At 46.8% G+C, this 23,521-nt stretch overlaps 1 protein-coding gene across 9 annotated transcripts in view; it reads right to left on the minus strand.

The window, feature by feature from the left end:
• Window positions 1-23,521, minus strand: part of igsf9bb (immunoglobulin superfamily, member 9Bb) — an 827,780-nt gene that overhangs the window by 291,504 nt on the left and 512,755 nt on the right. For all 9 annotated transcript variants that reach the window (XR_005458187.1, XR_005458188.1, XR_005458191.1 and 6 more), the window contains exon 4: window positions 20,521-20,672. Coding sequence is in view for 3 of the 9 variants with exons in the window: in XM_038779227.1 (XP_038635155.1) it covers window positions 20,521-20,672 (152 nt within the window). In the remaining 6 variants the exon portion in view is untranslated. The remainder of the gene's footprint in view (window positions 1-20,520; window positions 20,673-23,521) is intronic.

The following is a 23,521-nucleotide window of genomic DNA, read 5'->3' on the forward strand; positions in this document are numbered from 1 at the left end:
GTGCCCAAAGGTTCATCAATCTCATGCAAGTTTGACAACCTCAATGACAGAGTATCCCGAGCCCTTTGGGCTACAGAATTTTAAAGGTTTGCAACACCAGAGAAGTTTCTCCCCATCTGAGTCTTAGATGGCTGACCACATATCCTGGGTCAATGACAACTAGTTCTCCAGCCAGGGAGAACAGTCCTTGGTGTTTAAGCTGTCAAGACCATAATAACCTCAATTAGGCATTCACAAACTGTAACCCCACTCCTGAACTGGAAACCACATCATTAAAAGTTTCCTCTGTGAATAGGTGAATATTGGCTTCAAAGGCCAGGTCAATGAAGACAGACTTGGTCATGCTGCAGATGACATGGTTTTATGACTGATTTTGGATGTTTCCTTGAAGAAATTCTTTGATTATGTTTTTTTCTAAAAAATTTCCAGTCAAAGGTTTGTGTTGGTCCATCATGGTCTACAATTATTCATATCACTTTATTCTTTCCCAAAGGTTGCTTACCTCAAGTACACTCTCTTTTCCGTTCGATAGAAATGGCAGTATTACAATGCATGCCCTGGCGATGTTTTAAAAAGTCACTGAAAATCCTTCCAGTGCTCTCTTTCATGAAGGAATGTGCGCACATATATTTATGGATATATTAAAACGATCTAACTGACTTAACGCCATGTTTCAACCTACTGATGTGAATACATGCAACAATCTTCATGAAGCAGTCAGTGCTGACTAGTTTTGCTTTCCTAAGGAATTTGTGTGGAAAGCTGAACAGCAAGTCCATCTCAAAACAATGACCAGCATGTTTTGTGGCCAGGGTTTGGCGATGAAAGGAATAATGGTGCAATGGGTGCCTTTAAACGATTACAGCATGACATCACCAGGAGGTAAGTGTGTCATGTAACCCAGTTTTAGCTTTACTTTTGCTTTTAATCAGAGCACCGCACAGCAGAAAGCTCTGTTACTGGGGGAATCAAGCTTTACACCAATGTATATCTGTACTAATCTGCCTAATCTCAATAAATCAATATGTTGATCCGATCCCTTAAGACTGATTGATGCGAAGAACATGACATCGAAAGCTCAAACAACAGAAATGAAAATGGAACTGAAGAATCCAAATGGGGTAATCCAAACAAAGCAGTTGGTTGCATCTTGATGAAACTATTTAAGGTACTGCAGTTGATGATTAATTATTCATTACACCTTACCGATTTTTTTTTTGTCCAGGATTTCTTCAACTTAAAAACTGGATTTAGAAAATATCAAAGGAAGTGAAGATATCTAACTGTATTCATTATTCACAAAGGTTTGTTCATTTCTGCTATTTATCTGTGATCTTGCTCAGCTCAATTGAAGTGCTTGATTACAAGAGTCACAGGTAAAACAGTTAGCTGGACAACCATGGACAAAAGTCAAGTGAGAAAAGTAAAAGTTGAGTCCACAAACCTCACATAAGCAGCAATTTCACATTGACAAACATCGGTTTCCAATGAGTATATGCTTATTTGGTTTCCTCGTCAATTCAGCTTATTACAGTACACACGTGTCACCCAGAACTCTGTCATAACTGTCATTCTAATTACTTGCCCCACACCACTCTGACCTCTTTACCCTTGTCGACCCACAATGTTCCAATGAAGCTCAATTTGTGTCTGAGGAACACCACCTCATCTTTTCAGTGGGTACCTTTATGGCCATCTGGGACTCAAAGTTGAGTTCAATAATAACAGGTCATAACCACCATTCATATTTTTCAGACACAAAATGCCAGAAAAGGGCAAAATGTCATGTTCAGTCAGAAATTCGATGTGAACTCAAAGTGAAATTAAAGATCCTCCTCCCCAACAGACATCAGGCCCACCCTCTCATTGGCATGTCCCCCCCCCCCCCCCCCCCACAGCCTGAACATAGATCTCTGGCATGAACTCCCTCCGAGCATAGATCACCAGCATCAGGGCATCGGGCCAAGCCTCTTCAGGCCCCTCTCTGGCAGTGACAACTGGCACTTAAGGTTGGCACTGCTAGGGTGAAATAATCCTCACCACACATGGGCTACACTGGCCTCCGTGACACCGACTTGGTCATCATGCCTGGTCTCCATCTGTGGAGACCAGTCGTAATTCCCACCAGCGCCATGTCTGACCGGCAGTTGGGAACACAGCACGTTCCCGGAAGATTCGGCATTAAGCCTATTTTGAATATTGAAATATATTTAAATGAACCTGATTACATCTGTTGGGGAGGCTCGGGAACATTGCAAACTGATTTGCGTTCGCCACAACTCCAGTTTCAAGCCTCTCCTGGAACTTTCCTTACATAGTGGGATTTCCGCCAGGCATAACGCAACAGGAAAAGCACCCTCATTATTTTCTTTACTTGTCCCGTTGCCATCCCCCGTAGCCTTGCACCGTGATCCTTTTTGTCATTTAATCTAGCTTTTCTTCCGTCCTATCATGTATCTTCCCATTTATTCCTTCCTTCCTCCCACCTGAAAATTGTGACATTATATGACATCATTTGTGGCCAACGGTATTCATTCGCAATTGGTTGAAAGCAATCATTTACACATTGTTTGACATCAGTTGCATTCAAAAGCAATCATTTAGCTATCTTTTAACACTGCAAGTATCATAACTGATATTATTGCCATCAATTGCCCCAAACTGCAACGTTTAAACATTTGCAATTAGCAACACCGCTTTTATTAAGCATTCTGATGGGAAAACAATGATGGCGTTTATTTTCCATATTTCTGAATTTCGATTGATTTAAACATCCTAAAACTGAGCTACCTTCAACAAAAATTCTGTTATAGCGTATGTTTTAATAAGTTCGTTTTATGTTTTTCTTCATGGCCTATAACCAGTGCAGCGCAATCCTGCCAGCCTCCCATCAGTTATGCCCCCCCCGCAGCTCCCCGACCAGGCTGAGGCACTTTTCTCCCCCACAAGGTCCTCATGGAACAATTTTCTTCGCCAGCAGCTCATTAAAGTTAAGCAGCTCACCCTCACCATCGAGACCTGTGTCCTCCACAAGCACATTAACAACCGGTACTCCCATATCAAGGCGGCAGAGATGACGCAGCAAGGCCCCCACGATGCGGAACGGGTGCAGGCCGTAAACCAGCTCCAGGGCCTGAGTCTGGATGAAGGCGGCCATTTCGCACGCTTTTCGCAGGCTCCTACGCATGCGTGCCACGACCAAGGGGACGGCGAGGCTGACGACCGAACTGCGCAGGTGCGCGCATCGTTCGACCGCACGGAGCGTCCTGATGTCGGCGCCATGACGTGCAACAACTGTGGCTCCGCCCATTTAAAGCGGCAATGTCCCGTGAAATCTCAACGCTGTCTCCAGTGTGGCAAGCTTGGCCACTACGCAGCCCTGTGCAGATCTGCTCAACTGCCCAACACACAGCAATCCCAGCCGCAGCGCAGGAACGTCCGGTCAGTACGACAACCCGTTGCCGACTCCGACATGGTTCCAGATCCCAACACCGAGGGCCTCACATCCCCATTCTGGGTGGGCATCATCACCAAGCATACGATGCTTTCAGCCAAGAAGGCGAAACAACTCCCAGTGATGAGCATTGATCTGGACGACGAGTGGTGTGCCACCCTTACGGTCAAAAAGGCTCGCATACGCTTCAGGCTGGACACTGGCGCTTCAGCGAACCTCATTTCAATGTCTGACCGTGACACCATCCGTGTCAAGCCAAGCATTCGTCCACCGGCCTGCCAGCTCCTCGACTACAATGGCAATGCCATTGCTGCCAGTGGCTCATGCCAGCTTGCGGCATCCCATCATTCTTCAAAAGCAATCCTGCGTTTGAAATTGTAGGAACCAACAGAGCTTCCCTGCTCGGTGCCTCACAAGCCTTATTGCATTCTTTGAGGAGGTGACCAAGCACGTGGACGAAGGTAAAGCAGTGGATGTAGTGTACATGGATTTTAGCAAGGCATTTGATAAGGTTCCACATGGTAGGCTTATGCAAAAAGTAAGGAGGCATGGGATAGTGGGAAATTTGGCCAGTTGGTTAACAAACTGGCTAACTGATAGAAGTCAGAGAGTGGTGATGGATGGCAAATATTCAGCCTGGAGCCCAGTAACCAGTGGCGTACTGTGGGGATCAGTTCTGGGTCCTCTGCTGTTTGCAATTTTCATTAATGACTTGGATGAGGGAGTTGAAGGGTGGGTCAGTAAATTTGAAGACAATACGAAGATTGGTGCAGTTGTGGATAGTGAGGAGGGCTTTTGTCGGCTGCAAAGAGACATAGATAGGATGCAGAGCTTTGCTGAGAAGTGGCAGATGGAGTATAACCCTGAAAAGTGTGAAGTTGTCCATTTTGGAAGGACAAATATGAATGCGGAATACAGGGTTAATGGTAGGGTTCTAGGCAATGTGGAGGAGCAGAGAGATCTTGGGGTCTATGTTCATTGATCTTTGAAAGTTGCCACTCAAGTGGATAGAGCTGTGAAGAAGGCCTATGGTGTGCTAGCGTTCATTAGCAGAGGGATTGAATTTAAGAGCCGTGAGGTGATGATGCAGCTATACAAAACCTTGGTAAGGCCACATTTGGAGTACTGTGTGCAGTTCTGGTCGCCTCATTTTGGGAAGGATGTGGAAGCCTTGGAAAAGGTGCAAAGGAGATTTACCAGGATGTTGCCTGGAATGGAGAGTAGGTCTTGTGAGGAAAGGTTGAGGGTGCTAGGCCTTTTCTCATTAGACCGGAGAAGGATAAGGGGCCACTTGATAGAGGTTTATAAGATGATCAGGGGAATAGATAGACAGTCAGAGACTTTTTTCCTGGGTGGACCAAACCATTACAAGGGGACATAAATTTAAGGTGAATGGTGGAAATTATCGGGGGGGGGGGGGGGATGTCAGAGGTAGGTTCTTTACCCAGAGTAGTGGGGGCATGGAATGCACTGCCTGTGGAAGTAGTTGAGTCGGAAACATTAAGGACCTTCAACCAGCTATTGGATAGGTACATGGATTACATTAGAATGAGGGGCTGTGGATTAATTTGTTTTAATCTAGGACAAAGGTTCGGCACAACATTGTGGGCCGAAGGGCCTGTTCTATGCTGTATTTTTCTCTGTTCTATGTTCTATATTGGACAGTTTTCAGTTCAATCAATGCTTTTGTGCACCTTTTGTCATTTGATTGCATTTGATGTCAACGATGATAAAACACTGCTGCCTGCATACACAACTCCTTCCAAATTAGAAAGGTTAATGTCAAATGATCGTTAATCATTGCGCATTTGAGCACAAAAGTGATGCCGTAATATTCAGGTAGGGATGACCTTTGCTTTCCTAAAGCCTATTACATCTCAAGCATTTTCAGATCTGATATGAAAGGTCATCGACCATAGCAAAAATAAACATTTAAACAGCACCAGCAACCAGCTATGCACCAATATGCTTCATGACTTACATATGGTCGCCAAGATTGGTAAAAGCTGCAGAGGTAATGCTAGGAATGTTAGGAATAGCAGCTTTTTCACATAACCGACCATAGATGCTGCCAGACTGGCTGAATATTTCCAGCTTTCACTGTTTTTATTTCTCATTATTCTAGTTGCTTCTTCATCATCAATTATATAACCAACGTTTTTTTTGGCATTTCCTGCATTACCCCTTCAGCTTTTACCAATCTTGGCGACCAGATGTAAGTCATGAAGCATATTGGCGCATAGCTGGTAGCTGGTGCTGCTTAAATGTTTATTTTTGCTATTGTGAAGTAGATGACCTTGAAAGGTTCTGCTTCATTTAAATTGCCCAAGGTACAGATTATTGATGCAGCTTGAGTTTGTGCTTTGACTCAAGAGGAGTTCGCCGAATGAGCAGTTGTTCCAATTGATTCACTTAAGACATATTCAATGGGAGGAAGAGAAGCTTTTTCACATAAGTCAGCTGCAACAAAATTGTATTCAAAACCACAGAACAGGGACAACAAACCAAATGTGACAGGAAATGTTATTTTAAATCAGTAATTTTTTAAGGATGTCATTTTGCTGCCAGATCGTTAACAATCGAGAAATCAAACACTTTCTAATCTTTGATTAAAGGAGGAATTATGCCACTTGATCATGCAGATTTAAGGTGATTGATAAAAGGATTAGAGGGCACAGAGGAAAACTCTTTCCACCCAGAGGGTGATGGGCTTCTGGAAGTTACTGCCACAATTGATGGTTGAGCTGAATCGCTCAACTTGTTTTTAAAAGATGCTTGGATCTGCATCTGAAGTGCTGCAACCTGCACGGAAAGTGGATGGAAAGGGGTGGCTGATTTCCTTCTGGCGCAGACATAATGGGTTCAATGGCCTTATTCTGCACTGTAACATTACTATGCTTCTAAATCATGACCAGAATATTTCCGCCAACTTCAGCAGGCCGGATACCATTTCACGCTCCAGCGAACTTGGATTGGCAGAAGGAGGATCTTCCACCCATCACTGGGAGGGAGTCCTGCCTTGGAGAGCGGTACGAGACATCGGCCAGCAACTCTCCAGTCGTTCCAGGAACAGTGCTGCTGTGGCCCGAAGATGCACTGCAGCTAACTGCCTGAACTAAGTGCTGGGAATCAGAGGAAAGGTAAATGGCAGGGATCAACTGGGCGTGTAGGGGAGGCTTGGGAGGTCATGAGTGGAGGGGGGTGGGGATGGATATCGGGGTCTCAGGGAATAGGCCTGGGAGATGAAGGGAGGTCTGGAGATCACCAGGCCCTCATGTCAGGAGGGGGCTTCTGATGGAGGCGCTTCCACCACCCTTCCCACCCGTGATCAAAGTTTGTTCAATTTTAGGTTTCCCCTGGGATCTATCATCCAACCACAAGCCAAACAATTATGGCTGGGTGGGAAAAGGCCCTTTAAGGGCATTAATAAGGACAGCGTGGGCTTCCCATTTGAAAGCCAGCCTGTCCCAGTGTAAAATCATTACTAAGTTGGAGCGGGCAGGATCCTGGAGGGAATACTATCCAGGCAATTTTATGCTCCCCCCCCCCACACCCAACCCTCCCAAACCCAACTCTGAAACCGCCAGAGATGGGGGTGAGGGAGCATAAAGCTCATGTCTACTTTAAAAAATGAGATCCAACACAAAGACATTATGATTGCTAAAGGCTTGAGTGCTGTTTCAGGAAAGACATTTCAAAGTGCCAGATTTCCTTGTATCCAACTTGAGGATTGTTTGAGGTAATTATGATGATAGTGGAGCTGAGATAAATTCCCAAATTCATAGCTATTTTCAAATACCATTTGAGTACATAGAACATAGAACAGTACAGCACAGAACAGGCACTTCGGCCCTCGATGTTGTGCCGAGCATTGTCCGAAACCAAGATCAAGCTATCCCACTCCCTGTCATTCTGGTGTGCTCCATGTGCCTATCCAATAGCTGCTTGAAAGTTCCTAAAGTGTCCGACACAACTATCACAGCAGGCAGTCCATTCCACACCCTAGCCACTCTCTGAGTAAAGAACCTACCTCGGACATCTCTCCTATATCTCCAATCCTGAATCTTAAAGTTATGCCCCCTTGTAACAACTCCATCCACCCTAGAAAATAGTCTCTGAACGTCCACTCTATCTATCCCCCTCATCATCTTATAAACCTCTATTAAGTCGCCTCTCATCCTCCTCCGCTCCAAAGAGAAAAGCCCTAGCTCCCTCAATCTTTCCTCATAAGACCTATCCTGCAAACCAGGCAGCATCCTGGTAAATCTCCTTTGCACCCTTTCCAATGCTTCCACATCCTTCCTATACTGAGGTGACCAGAACTACACACAATACTCCAAATGTGATCTCACCAGGGTCATATATAGTTGCATCATAACCCCGCGGCTCGTAAACTCAAGCCCCCTGTTAAACGCTAACACACTATAAGCCTTCTTCAAGGCTCTATCCACTTGAGTGGCAACCTTCAGAGATCTGTGGACATGAACCCCAAGATCTCTCTGTTCCTCCACATTCCTCAGAACCCTGCCGTTGACCCTGTAATCCGCATTCAAATTTTTTCTCCCAAAATGAATCATTTTGCACTTATCAGGGTTAAACACCATCTGCCATTTTTCAGCCCAGCTCTGCATCCTATCAATGTCTCTTTGCAGCCTACAACAGCCCTCCACCTCATCCACTACTCCACCAATCTTGGTGTCATCAGCAAATTTACTGACCCACCCTTCAGCCCCCTCCTCCAAGTCATTGATAAAAATCACAAATAGCAGAGGACCCAGCACTGATCCCTGTGGTACACCACTGGTAACTGGTCTCCAGTCTGAAAATTTTCCATCCACCACCACCCTCTGTCTTCTATGTGATAGCCAGTTACTTATCCAATTGGCCAAATTTTCCTCTATCCCACACCTCCTTACTTTCTTCATGAGCCGACCATGGGGAACCTTATCAAATCCATGTATATGACATCAGCTGCTCTACCTTCATCTACACACTTATTTACCTCCTCAAAGAATTCAATCAAATTTGTGAGGCAAGACTTACCCATCACGAATCCATGTTGACTATCCCGGATTAAGCTGCATCTTTGCAAATGGTCATCAATCCTATCCTTCAGGATCTTTTCCATTAACTTACCGACCACCAAAGTAAGACTAACTGGCCTATAATTACCAGGGTCATTCCTATTCCCTTTCTTAAACAGAGGAACAACATTCGCCACTCTCCAGTCCTCTGGCATTATCCCCATGGGCAGTGAGGACCCAAAGATCAAAGCCTGCAATCTCATCCCTTGCCTCACAAAGAATCCTTGGATATATCCCATCTGACCCAGGGGACTTGTCGACCCTCAGGTTTTTCAAAATTGCTAATACATCCTTCCTCAGAACATCTACCTCCTCCAGCCTACCCGCCTGTATCACACTCTCATCCTCAAAAACATGGCCCCTCTCCTTGGTGAACACTGAAGTAAAGTATTCATTCAACGCCTCCTATTTCTTCTGACTCCATGCACAAGTTCCCACTGCTGTCCTTGACCGGCCCTACCCTCACCCTGGTCATTCTTTTATTTCTCACATAAGAGCAAAAAGCCTTGGGGTTTTCCTTGATCCGACCCGCCAAGGACTTCTCATGCCCCCTCCTAGCTCTTCTAAGCCCTTTTTTGAGCTCATTCTTTGCTATATTGTAACCCTCAAGCGACCCAATGGAACCTTGTTTTCTCACCCTTACATACTCTTCCTTTTTCCTCTTGACAAGACATTCAACCTCTTTTGTGAACCGTGGTTCCCTCACATGGCCATTTCCTCCCTGCCTGACAGGGACATACCTATCAAGGACACGCAATATTTGTTCCTTGAACAAGCTCCACTTTTCATTTGAGCCTTTCCCTGACAGTTTCTGTTCCCATCTTATGCTCCCTAATTCTTGCCTAATCGCATCATAATTACCCCTCCCCCAATTCTAAACCTTGCCCTGCCGTATGGCCCTATCTCTCTCCATTGCAATAGTGAAAGACACCGAATTGTGGTCACTATCTCCAAAGTGCTCTCCCACAAACAAATCTAACACTTGGCCCGGTTCATTACCCAGTACCAAATTCAATGTGGCCCTATCCACATATTGTGTCAGGAAACCCTCCTGCACACATTGTACAAAAACTGCCCCATCCGAACTGTTCGACCTATAGAGGTTCCAATCAATATTTGGAAAGTTAAAGTCACCCATGACAACTACCCTGAGACCTCCACACCTATCCATAATCTGTTTTACAATTTCTTCCTCCACATCTCTATTACTATTTGGGGGCCTATAGAAAACCCCTAACAATGTGACCGCTCCTTTCCTATTTCTAACTTCGGCCCATATTACCTCAGTAGGCAGAACCCCTTCGAACTGCCTTTCTGCAGCCGTTAAACTATCCTTGATTAACAATGCTACTCCTCCACCTCTTTTACCACCTTCCCTACTCTTACTGAAGCATCTATAGCCCGGAACTTCCAACAACCATTCCTGTCCCTGTTCTAACCATATCTCCGTGATGGCCACAACATATACCTTTGAGAATACCTTTGAGAAACAAACAAAAATAAGTTATTGTCAGTTCGATGATTATTTTGCAGTTAGCTGTGTCAGGAAATCCACTGTATCGAGTTCATATTGTATTGGGAGTGATGTTTGGATCCTTTGCTTTATTTTGCAGAGAAGATTATACATTTGTGTGTCTGCATTTATGTGTGTACATCCATGGGTGTATGTTACATTTTGATAAGAGCTGTCCAGTGCTGTACATGAATTGGCTCAGACCATCAGCTATTTTAAAAAAAATCTGCAAAGGATACTATAACTGATAGAAAATTACTGAATAGAAAAAGAAAGCCTTCCTAAAATAGTGAAATCTAGGGTGAGCATTCATGACACCAAGTAAGTGAACAGTGTGGAGGAAGCAATAAGATTGAATGCTAAATAGATACACTGACAATGCCAGGACCACACAAGGTCATGAAAGATAGCACACATTTCATATTTAGAAATAATGGAGTTGACAATTCATCCCAACAGTGCGACGAATGTGGGCAACTTGCATCATCGGAGCCATTGCTCATAGAATTGCCTTTCTGCAATGCGGAAGCCCCTATGATGCTAAGGCCCTGCATGTTAAACCTATACTCAGCTCATTAAGGTCCATAAAATAAGTTAATACGGTGATGCCCCCATTATGCGGACAATGGCGGTTAAAGAGCAACAATGTCCATCTAAAACGGGTGCTGGAGAGCAGGGTCAAAGGCCAATGGCTGACCAATCCCGTGGATCTTTACTCCAGCTGGTTCTTCCAGGAAACAGCAAGTGATAAAGCTGGAATTCCCCCAACCTGTGGGGCACCGTGGAGGTGACACACAAATTATTGTACTAGGCCAGGGATTTCATAGCTTCTCCTATGACTGCTGAGGCTATCAACTGGTGCCCTGGCAACTGACCCCTTTGAGACATCCAAAGCCTATGTCTTCAAAAGGATATAACAAGGCAGCTAACAATGGTCTTGATGGATCACTGGGATCCTGAAACAAGAATTCTGCAGGAACCCACCAAGGCTCCTTGGACAGCATCTTCCAAACCCATGATCACGAGCATCTAGAAGGACAAGGGCAACAGATACATGGGAACACCATCACCTAGATGTTTATCTCCAAGTTACTCACCATCTTGACTTCACTGCTGGTGAGGCAAAATCTTGGAAATCTCTCCGCACACCACAGGGGTTGCAGTGGTTCAAGAAGGCAGTTCATTATCACCTTCTCAGGGGCAGTTATGGATGGGCAATATATGCTGGCCTAGCCAGCAATACAGACATCCCTTAAATGAATAAAATAAATATCTAAAATCATTAGTGATAGTCTTACAGGTCAGCCAATGTATGCACCGGTGTTCATTCAATACTCCATATTGCTGCAAAGGAGCATTTTCATGAAATTTAGTTAAAGATAGTAGCTAAAGAGATAGTGGATGCACTGGTAGTAATCTTCCAAAATTCTTAAATTCTGGAAAAGTCCCAGCAGATTGGAAAACTTCCAATGTCACACCTTTATTCAAAAAATGAGGGAGACAAAAAACAAGTAACTATAGATTGGGGGAATTAGCTCAAATGGTAGAGTGCTCGCTTAGCATGTGAGAGGTAGTGGGATCGATGCCCACATTCTCCACTTTCATTGGGCAGCACAGTAGCATTGTGGATAGCACAATTGCTTCACAGCTCCAGGGTCCCAGGTTTGATTCCGGCTTGGGTCACTGTCTGTGCGGAGTCTGCACATCCTCCCCGTGTGTGCGTGGGTTTCCTCCGGGTGCTCCCGTTTCCTCCCACAGCCCAAAGATGTGCAGGTTAGGTAGATTGGCCATGATAAATTGCCCTTAGTGTCCAACATTGACCTTAGTATTGGGTGGGGTTACTGGGTTATGGGGATAGGGTGGAGGTGTTGACCTCGGGTAGGGTGCTCTTTCCAAGAGCCGGTGCAGACTCGATGGGCCGAGTGGCCTCCTTCTGCACTGTAAATTCTATGATTCTATGATAGGCAAGTTAGCTAAACTTCTGTCATTGGGAAAATGATAGAGTCCATTCGAAAGGATGTAATTTATACATTTAGAAAAGCATAATATAATCATGCAGAGTCAGCATGGCTTCATGAAACAGAAATCATATCTGACAAATGGATCAGAATTCTTTGAGGTAATCATGAGCAGGATAGATGAAGGATTATCTACTTGGATATCCAAAAAAACACGATACCTGCGCGCGATTGTCCGAGGTGCGGAGAATTGGCACCATTATATATCGTATATTAGCATGGTTAGAAGGTTGGCTAAATAAAAGAAGACAGAAAGTTGGGATAAGAGGAGCATTTTCAGGTTGGTAAGCTGTAACTGGTGAAGTGCCACAGGGATCCGTGCTGGGGTCACAATTATTCACAATATATATCAATGACTTGAATGACGGAAGTGAATGTACTATTGCCACGTTCACAGATGACACAAAAATAGGTAGCCATGATGTGGAGATGCCGGCGTTGGACTGGGGTGAGCACAGTAAGAAGTCTTACAACACCAGGTTAAAGTCCAACAGGTTTGTTTCAAACACGAGCTTTCGGAGCACGGCTCCTTCTTCAGGTGAATGGAAAGGCTTGTTCCAGAAATGTTTATATAGACACAGTCAGAGATGCCCCGGAATGCGAGCACCTGCAGGCAATCAAATCATCAAAGATGCAGAGAGAGAGGTAACTCCAGGTTAAAGAGGTGTGAATTGTCCCAAGCCAGTTCAGTCGGTAGGCCTCTGCAAGTCCAGGCTTGTTGGTGGGGGCCGAATGTAATGCGACATGAATCCCAGATCCCGGTTGAGTCCGCATTCATGCGTGCGGAACTTAGCTATAAGTTTTTGCTCAGCAATTTTGCGTTGTCGCGTCTCCTGAAGGCCTCCTTGTAGAATGCTGACCCGGAGATCAGAGGCTGAATGTCCTTGACTGCTGAAGTGATCCCCAACTGGAAGGCAGAACTGTTCCCTTCCAGTTGGGGATCACTTCAGCAGTCAAGGACATTCAGCCTCTGATCTCCGGGTCAGCATTCTACAAGGAGGCCTTCAGGAGACGCGACAACGCAAAATTGCTGAGCAAAAACTTATAGCTAAGTTCCGCACGCATGAATGCGGACTCAACCGGGATCTGGGATTCATGTCGCATTACATTCGGCCCCCACCAACAAGCCTGGACTTGCAGAGGCCTACCGACTGAACTGGCTTGGGACAATTCACACCTCTTTAACCTGGAGTTACCTCTCTCTCTGCATCTTTGATGATTTGATTGCCTGCAGGTGCTCGCATTCCGGGGCATCTCTGACTGTGTCTATATAAACATTTCTGGAACAAGCCTTTCCATTCACCTGAAGAAGGAGCCGTGCTCCGAAAGCTCGTGTTTGAAACAAACCTGTTGGACTTTAACCTGGTGTTGTAAGACTTCTTACTGTACAAAAATAGGTGGGAGGGCAAGTGGTGAGGATAACACAAAGAGTCCACAGAGGAATATCGACAGATTAAGTGAGTGGGCACAAACTTGGCAGATAGAATATAATGTAGGAAAATGTGAAGTTATGCACTTTGGTAGGAAAAATAAAGGAGCTGAATATTATTTCAATGGAGAAAGGCTGCAGAAAGCCACAGCACAGAGGGATTTGGGGGTCCACGTGCATAAATCACAGAAATATAGCATGCAAGTTCAGCAGGTACTTAGGAAAGCAAATGGAATGTTGGCCGTTATTTCAAAGGGAATGGAATATAAAAATAGGGAAGTCCTGCCAAAACAAAAGAAGGCAGTAATTGGACCACACCTGGAATACTTTGAACAGTTTTGGTCTCCGTACCTAAGGAAAGATATACTGGCACTGGAGGCAGTCCAGAGAAGGTTCACTAGGTTGATCCCAGGTATGGAGGGATTTTCTTATGATGAGAGGTGGAGTAGGTTGTACCTGTACTCATTGGAGTTTAGAAGAATAAGAGGCGACCTTATTGAGATATAGAGGATTCTCAGGGGGCTTAACAAGGTAGATACTGAGGAGATATTTAGTCTTGTGGAGTGTTTAGGTTCAGAGAACATAATCTCAGAGTAAGAAGTTGCCTATTTAAGACAGAGATAAGGAGTTTCTCCACTCAGAGGGGAGTGGAATTCTTTCTGCAGAAAGCTGTAGGGGCTAGATTCTTAAGTATGTTCAAGGCTGAGGTGACATATTTTTATTCAGTAAGAGAATCAAGGGTTTTGGGGATAAGGTGAGGAAGTGGAGTTGAGGATTAATTCAGATCTGCCATGATCTCATTGAATGATGGAGCAGACTCAATGGGCCGAGTGGCCTGCTTCTGCTCCTGCATGTTATGGCCTTGCCAATAGCCAACTTCAACCAGTGACAGTGGAGGATTCCAAATAGTTATTTGGTGAAATATGTGTCAAACATTTATTCATTCACAAAGAATCTTAAGTCAGGCTGCAATAAGCAACATCTTTGAGAGTCTTCATCATCAAATGCACGTGTATCTGAAAATCCTTCCAAAAAGCATAGGCCATCGACAACGGCCCTCTGTCTCATAGGATTGAAAAATAACGGGTGGGATTCTCTGATCCTGAGGCTAAGTGTTGACGCCGTTGTAAATGCCGCCGCGTTTTACGACGGCGTCAACAGGCCCCCAGGAGCAGCGATCCTCTGCCCTACAGGAGGCCAGCATGGCACTGGAACGACCCACGCCGCTCCAGCTGCCGATATCGGCGTCAAATGGGCGCTGCGGGTCTGCAAATGCGCGTACGCGCGGTAGCTCCCTTTTCCGCGCCAGCCCTGACGCAACATGGCGTAGGACTACAGGGGCTGGCGCGGAGCAAAAGAGAGGCCGGCCCACCGATCGGTAGGCCCCGATCGCGGGCCAGGCCACAGCGGAGGCACCTTCCGGGGTCGCCTCCGCCCCCCCACCCCCAGGCCTCCCACTCCCCCCCCCACAGGATGGATGCCAAGGTCCCACCGGGTAAGACCAGATGTGAACGGCGTCGGCGGGACTCGGGCATTTTTGGCCGGCCACTCAGCCCATCCCGGGCGGAGAATCGCCGCTCACCGGAGAATTAGAGGACCGGCGTTGGGGCGGCGTCATGCGAATCGCGCCCGGCCCAGCGATTCTCCACCCCAGGGTGAGAGAATCTCTCCCAATATCACAAAACCCTTTGTCCCAGGATTCTGCTAGGGCAGAGATTATTACACCATGTAAGGAAAAACTGGCAGGAGATGTGAAGCAATGGTAGTCACAGGACAATGGTGAGAATATGGGGCAATGGGACTAACTTTGGGTTGCGTTACCAAAAGAGGTGGCACACTCATTGTTCTTTGCTCTAAACCGCTCTGGTTCTAAGTAAATGAGCAGATCTTATGATGTTGGCTTTGAGGGCGTTTCAGGCATGCAGTGCCTACATCCCCTCACCACTATTCCAGGATTGTAATATCAGCCTTAACATTACAAACAACAGAAGCAGCATACAGAAACATTCTCATCCCTCACACATTCTGAGCCATAAGAACCTGGTATAATAAATGCTTAAAACTAAAACATGAACAAATATGAAAAACTGCATTTGTTGAAGAAAGGAAAGCTTTTGACTAAGTGATTTATATCTTGGCTTCAAGAAAATCTATCCTAATTTCATTTTTATTTTTTAATCCCATCGAATAAAACAATTTTGAGAAATAATAGTTAGTTAATGTGAAGTTCAAAAGACAATACAATTTATGATGGTAAATCTGTTCGGTAAAGATTAAATGGTTTTCTTTTTCAGCCTTTCTTGTCCTTTGCCTCCATTTATCTGAACAGAAAGTTTCTCAGCAGGCAATGTGTCATGTTACAGTTAATGGGACAAGTCTTATCGTCTTAGAACATCAGTGCATGCATTACCATCTGACATTGTCAGCTTCTGCACAATGACAAATCTCTGTTTTTCTTCTGCAGTTCATCTCTTCAATGTTGGAGGTGACTTCAAGTTTTCAGATCCCTACGGTGGCTGTAAGTGGGCTTACAAGGTCACCTGGCTGCACCAATCTGTCCTTTGTCTTGTTCAGACTTAGTGCTTGTGTACTCCTGATTCCAGAATCAATCCCGGGGTAAGGGGATGCTGCATTGTTATTTCAGTGAACTGATTAGGTCACTGTCCCATTATACACGCCTTCCATTCCCATCGAGAGCAACTGCCTGCAAGCGGGTTCCCCAGCAACGCAGCCTCTGAACAACACAAAGCTTCATCGGCTTTGAGGGGACCGGATGATTCCGCTGCTGGGAGTAGTGGGCCGCCTCCGCCACTGGGAAACATGCCGGCAGGGGTGACGGTGAATTCCTCTTTGACCGTTTGTGAGCTTAATTTTCAGTCTAGGGTTGGGAGCCCATTGCCCAGGTCATTTCTGGGCCTTGACCCCCCTTACCATAGCTGCAACTGATGCAGTGCTATCTTCACGTTATATCACTTAATTGGGTTTGAGGCAAGCTCAATGTCCAACTGGAGGGGCCAAATTCTCCAAGGACGCGGGAGTTGACTCCTGAGTACAATCCATGACTGGGCATGCTGCTGCCTTGTGAAGCAGAGGAGGCAGGGGATCAGAGGGCCAGCAGCCTCAGGGTGAAGAGATGCAGTCAATGACAAAGGAAGACATACTACATCCAGTCTGATACAATAATCTTTTTCCCCAAGAAAACCTTCCTCACCAGAAACATTACTTGATGGATCCCTACTTACACCCAATACTAATGTGCACCTGGCTGTTGCATTTGCTGATAGAATATAGAATCCTTACAGTGCAGAAGGAGGCCATTTGGCCCATCGAGTCTTCACCAACCCTCCGAAAGAGCACCCTACCTAGGCCCATTCCCCTTCCCTATCCCTGTAGCCGCACCTTACAGGCACATCCTTGAACACTGAGGGGCAATTTGGCCAATTCACCTAACCTGCACAACTTTGGACTTTGGGAGGAAACCGGAGCACCTGGAGGAAACCCACGCAGACACGGAGAGAACTCCACTCATACAGTCACTCGAGGCTGGAATTGAACCCGGGTCCCTGGTGCTGTGAGGCAGGGGATCGGAAGGTCAGCAACCCCATGGTGAAAAGATGCGGCCAATGATGAAGGAAGACATACGACACCCAGTCTGACACAATAATAATTTCCCCCAAGAAAACCATCTGAGACGGAAGAGGTTGTAGGTTTCAAAGTTGCTGTCAAAGAAGCTTTGACAAGTTGCTGCAGTGCATTTTGTAGATTGTAAATCCTGCAGCCAATGTGCGCTGGCGCTGGAGTGAGTGAATGTTTAAGGGGTAGATGGCGTGCCAATCAAGCAGGCTGCTCTGACTTGGATGCTGAGTGTTGTTGGACTGCACTCATCCAGGCAAGTGGAGGATATTCCACCACACTCCTGACTCTTGTTTTATGGATGGCGGACAGACTTTGGGGTGTTTAGGGGTGAGTTACTTCCTGCAACATAACAAGTTCTGACTTCCTCTTCTGGCCACAATTTGGTTAATGATTACCCTGAGAATGTTGATGGTGGGAAATTCAAAGATGGCAATGCTGTTGAATGTCAAGGATTTAGATAGTTTAGACTCTTCCTGGAGATGGTCATTGCCTGGCATTTGTGTGGCAAGAATGTTACTTGCAACTTATATTACCTATATTGTCAAGGCTTTCCTGCATGCAACATCAACTGCTTCAGTAACTAAGTTGTAAATGTAATTGAACAAAGAACAAAGAGAACAAAGAACAATACAGCACAGGAACAGGCCCTTTTAAAGAGAACAAAGAACAATCCAGCACAGGAACAGGCCCTTCGGCCCTCCAAGCCTGTACCGGTCATGATATCAACCTTGGCCAAAACCCTCAGCACTTTCTTGTGCCGCATCCCTCTATACCTGATGTACCATCAATTCGACTCAAGACACATTTAGGATCCGAACTGTGGCTTTAATCAGCTAGTTGTTAGCCCGGTGGTCGACTACAGAGAATGACCGACCGCCGGGACCTCTGGGTACTTATACCCCGCCTCGGAGGCTGGGCCTACTTGCCTCTCGACCAATTGGAGAGCAGTCGCATGACTAGTCCCAACCAATCGGACGAGAGGCATATGACCAGCCAGAGCCAATGGGAAGCCAGTGCTCTGCACCAATGGCAGTGCTCATATCCATACACCACAATACCTACCCTATCCATGTATTTGTCAAGATCCTTTTTGAACGCCGTTAATGTAACTAAACTGTGCAATCAGCAGCGAACATCCTCACTTCTGATCATGGGCGGGATTCTCTGCCACCAGAGATTCGGCGGGGGCGGGAATCGCGCCACGCCGTTCAACGCCCCCCCCCCCCCCCCCCCGCCGATTTTCCGGCCCGCGATGAGCCGAAGTCCCGCTGCTGTCAAGCCTCTCCCGCCGGCGGGAATCAAACCACCGACCTGACCAGCGGGAGCAGGCAGCGCGGGCGGGCTCTGGGGTCCTGGGGGAGACGCGGGGCGATCTGGCCCCAGGGGGTGCCCCCATGGTGGCCTGGCCCGCGATCGGGCATGTGCCATGGGGGCACTCTTTTTCTTCCGCCTTCGCCATGGTCTTCACCATGGCGGAAGCGGAAGTGAACCCCTTCCCTGCGCATGGATGACGTCAGCAGCTGCTGACGCTCCTGCGCATGCGTGGACTTGCGCCGGCCGGCGAAGTCCCTTCAGCCCCGGCTGGCGTGGCGTCAAAGGCCATCCACGCCAGCCAGCGGAGCGCCAACCATGCCGGCACGGGCCTAGCCCCTCAAGGTGAGGGCTTGGCCCCGAAAGGTGCGGAGACTTCCGCACCTTTGAGGCGGCCCGACGCCAGAGTGGTTCACGCCACTCCATTACGCCGGGACCCCCCGCTCCGCCGGGTATGGGAGAATCCCAGCCCTTGGGCGGAATTCTCCGCTTCTGGGAAAAATTGGGAGGGCCGTTGTGAACTCGGCCGAGTTTCACAACGACCTCGGAGGCCGCTCCTCGCCCCCTATTCTCCCCTCCCGGCGGGGCTAGGAGCGGCGCTCCGTAAATCTCGGCCGCGGGGGCGTCGCGCCGAGAATGACGTGGCCGGCGCGCCTAATGGCGTCAGCCGCGCATGCGCAGGTTGGCCGGCTCCAACCCGCGCATGCGCGGCTGGCGTCATGACGCTGACGGCACGAACCCGCGCATGTGCGGTGGCCGCCTTTGCCCTCAGCTGCCCCACAAGACGTGGTGGCTTGACCTTGCGAGGCGGCTGAGGGGAAATAGTGCGTCCGATTTGGACGCCGGCCCGAGCACAGCCGTGGTGCTCTTTCCTTTCTAGGCCACCTACAAGCCCCAAACGGGCTTCTCACTCCCGTTTCGCGACGGCAGTGACCAGGTGTGTTTGCCGCTGTCGTGAAACGGCCGCGAACAGCAGGCCGCTCGGCCCATCCGGGTCGGAGAATCGCCGTGCGCCATGAAAAACGGCGAGCGGCGATTCTTCCGGGGGGGGAGATTCGCGGGGGGCGCGAGGGGGTTGTGAATTTTGTCGGGGGACCCTCCCGCGATTCTCCCACGCCGCGTGGGGAGCGGAGATGGTAGGTCATTGATGAAGCAGCTGAGGATGATTATGGATAGGGCACCATCCTGAGGAACACCTGCAGTGATGCCCTGGTGTGATTGTTTTCCAATAAGCACAACTTTCTTCCTTAGTGCTGGGTGTGACTCAAGCCAGCGGAGAGATTGCCTCCTGATTAATATTAACTTCAATTTTGCAAGGACTCCTTGAATTCACCCTCTGTTGCACGATACTGTTGCCTGGATGTTTGAGTGGTCATGTATTGTACAACCAAGTGTCATATTGTGGGGTGACATCCAGAGTTTACTATGTGGTGAACTATCAATCTCACCTCATGGAAGGATTGAGCTGAGGCTAAGAACTTACCCACGTGTCTGCAAAAAAAATTAGGGAAAGGAACTGACTATTAGTCTGTATGAGAATAGCAAAAGGTAATTATGTTCTTGAACAGACATGCTGAACAGACATGCTGAATTGGGCAGCACGGTAGCATAGTGGTTAACACTATGGCTTCACAGGGCCAAGGTCCCAGGCTCGATTCCCGGCTTGGGTCACTGTCTGTGCGGAGTCTGCACGTTCTCCCTGTGTCTGCGTGGGTTTCCTCCGGGTGCTCCGGTTTCCTCCCAGAAGTCCCGAAAGCCGTGCGGTTAGGTAATTTGGACGTTCTGAATTCTCTCTCTGTGTACCTGAACACGGGCCGGAATGTGGCGATGAGGGGCTTTTCACAGTAACTTCATTGCCGTGTTAATGTAAGCCTACTTGTGACAATAAAGATTATTAATCATTATTATAAATTGGATCTATTGTCTCTATTGAAATAAAGCATCTCTATAAAGCTCGAAGTCATAAGAGGCTAGGAAGGAAGTGGATGTTTCAGTGATGGTGCTTATTGCAGAGGTATTACTTTTACAACATAAAACAGAAGTGACCAGCAGTCACATTCCTTTTGATGTCTTACCGTGTATTTCCGAGTGTTCTCCAGCAGTATTTTCTCCCGCAGCCAGCTAACAACAGGTTTCGGGTTTCCAAAGGCTGTGCAGGTGAGGGTGATGGAACTTCCTTCCTTGGCTTCCACATAAGGTGGAGGTGTTTCCGTGAATGTAGGGGGAGCTGCAGAGGAAAACCAATAAACCCACTTAAAATAATCTCAGCATCAAGAAGTAGCACAAGACACTTACAACTGCCAAGTTGGTCATTTTTCACTGATTACTTCAGCTAATATATCGGAGATCACAGAAGGATCTTGACTCCTTTGATAACATTGATTTAATTTCTACTCTGATGCAACCTATTGCTAATGGGAGGCATGGGCTGAGGCCAAGAACTTTCCTATAGCTTAAATTCCACAGAGGTTCAGCCAAAACATAAAGAGTAAGAACTGATCTGCATGAGACTAGCGAAGGGACTGTTTGTGCAGGGTAAATAATGGGAATGGCAGGGACTACAATTTCTGAAGTCAATCTCCGACAATTCATTTAATTGAAAGGTTTTACAAACGTTTCCAGCGACAGAGCTCAGTGGAGCCAATTATTCCGGCTGCTGAGTGCTAAAGCAAACGCATTGGATGGTCGTTCAAAGTTATACTGTCACCTACAACTCTGTGCACAGAAACTCAATATGCAGTTCAAAGCTACAATCTAAGACCACGTTGAGATAAATGTTGTTCTGGTACACAACATTTTCCCAATCCCCTTGATTAGATAGTGCCCCCACAGTCCTTTCATTTTTCCACACAGAGGCTATAAACATGAGGTAGGAATGTTGTAAAGGTTGGAGATTTAGGCTCAGCACAAATTGCTCTGTTAAAGTCTCTCATATTCCAAGTTACAGTCATAAATGAATAAATAGGAAATCACACAAAATATGCAAGAAACACTGTATTGGACATTCTAGAACATCATCTATAATTAAGTGAATCTTCACTCCTATTACTCCTTAGGTAGCCCCTTGGAATTGAGGGGGACTTGCTTTCACTCAGGTTTTATGGAGCACAATATAACTAGAACAAAATCTATGTTTTTGACATGTTTAGCGGGGTGTTTCCGGGTGGCTGCGGCACTGTGAAACACCCCGTTATTTAACAGCAATTTGGCGTTTTTGTTTTCCTTGGGAGTTTTACTCTGCCCAGGCTGCACTTAGAATCATTTCCTGCTAGTGAGCCCAGCAAGGAAAGGCTCCTTGCAGATTGTCTGGCTGCCCCGATCTCTCCTCCCACCACCCGCCACCCCCATTTTTAACCATCCCCAACTTCAGGGAGGCCCCAGGGGCCAGCTCCTCAACTGCTAATAATAATAATCGCTTATTGTCACAAGTAGGCTTCAATGAAGTTACTGTGAAAAGCCCCTAGTCGCCATATTCTGGCCTCTGTTCAGGGAGGCCGGTACGGGAATTGAACCCGCGCTGTTGGTCTAGTTCTGCATTACAAGCCAACTGTTTAGCCCACCATGCTAAACCAGCCCCTTTCTTGTAGTTGGGGTAAGGCCATATCCTGGGCAGTGCCAATTTGGCACCCTGGCACTGCCACCCTGGAAGTGTCCCTGCCAGCCTGGCAGTGCTACCCACGCCACCCTGGCGGTACCAGGGCGGCACTTCCAGGGTGCCTGGGTGGCACAGTCTAGGTGCCATCTTGCAGTGCCCACGTGCCTCAGTTCCACCCTACCTGTCCCTGACCACCCAGAGGTCTCTGGTGGCCTGAAGGACCCCTCCAGGTGACATTACAATTGGTCCACGTTTGTGGAAACCAGTACTAAATGGTGCACTGGTGAAGTCTCCCAAGCGAGGCCATTAGGTCCTGTGCACCAGGAGAATCCCGCAAATGCATATTTAAATTAACCTACAGGCTCATTTAAATATGCTGATCTGGATAACGCCCAGTGAGGGTGAGATCCAGGTCATGATATCTCGCGAGAGTCCATCAAATCTCGCGAGGCTTTTCGAGCATTGCAAATCTTGCCAGAGGCCTCTTGCGAGATTCAACAGCCTTGTCCAGACACTAAATCGGGTGCGGCGAGGTCGTTAAATTGCACCCAAGGTTTCTGAAATGGCTGACAAGTCCAATGCGTGATCTGCGAGCATCGGCCATACGTGGGGCAGATGGTGTGTGAAGAGTGGGGTAGATGGCCTGTTTGGAGTTTGCCCGCTCCCTCTGATGCTTCGACTGAACCGTTGCACATTTCCAAGAAAGTCTCTCGATGTGCTCGGTGCCTTCCCGAGTGAGACTTTTCCATTTTGGTCGATCACAAGCCAGGGTCTTCTATCAGTCAACAGGTATGTCTGACCTCTTCAAGGATTATTTGAGGACGTCCATAAGGCATTTCCACTGTCTTGCGCATCTTCTGTCACAACCTGTACACACTATATTGTGCTGCATATTCAAATGCATGAATATGCTGGCTTAATTACTTCACTTTGGGATTGTCTCTCACACCCCTGTCAAAATTATATTCATTGTTTATGGAAGCAAATGAATCAACTGCAGAGTCACGGTGCGGAACTGTGTGAAATACCCATTTATTCTTGCCAGATGCATTAAAGACTGAGATGAACATAGAGATGTATTAGATCTACTTTATTAAACTGGAATTGCTAGGATATGGTCAATGCCATCAAAGGTTAAGTTGATTATCATAAAGATAGGTTGATTCCTAATGAAACTTGACAGAACATAATTTATCATAAGTAATGCATTAACTCAATTGTAGACTCATAACATCTCAGCTGCAGTGGGTATTTTTCCACATTAACACTAGTAACAGATACATATAGTGACAGAGATTATACTCGTGTTGAGTTTAAAATGAAAGGGAATTAGTGCATCACTCCAGGTGGCGTAACTGTAAAAAAGTGCATTTTTGTTTTCAAATCTCTCCATGGCTTGGTCCCTCTCTATCTCTCGACTATCCAGAGATCCGTTCTCCTCTAATACCAATCCCTTGAGCATCCACGATTTTAACTGCTCC

This window comes from Scyliorhinus canicula, chromosome 19, assembly GCF_902713615.1.
Source record: "Scyliorhinus canicula chromosome 19, sScyCan1.1, whole genome shotgun sequence".
Classification (NCBI taxonomy): Eukaryota; Metazoa; Chordata; class Chondrichthyes; order Carcharhiniformes; family Scyliorhinidae; genus Scyliorhinus; species Scyliorhinus canicula.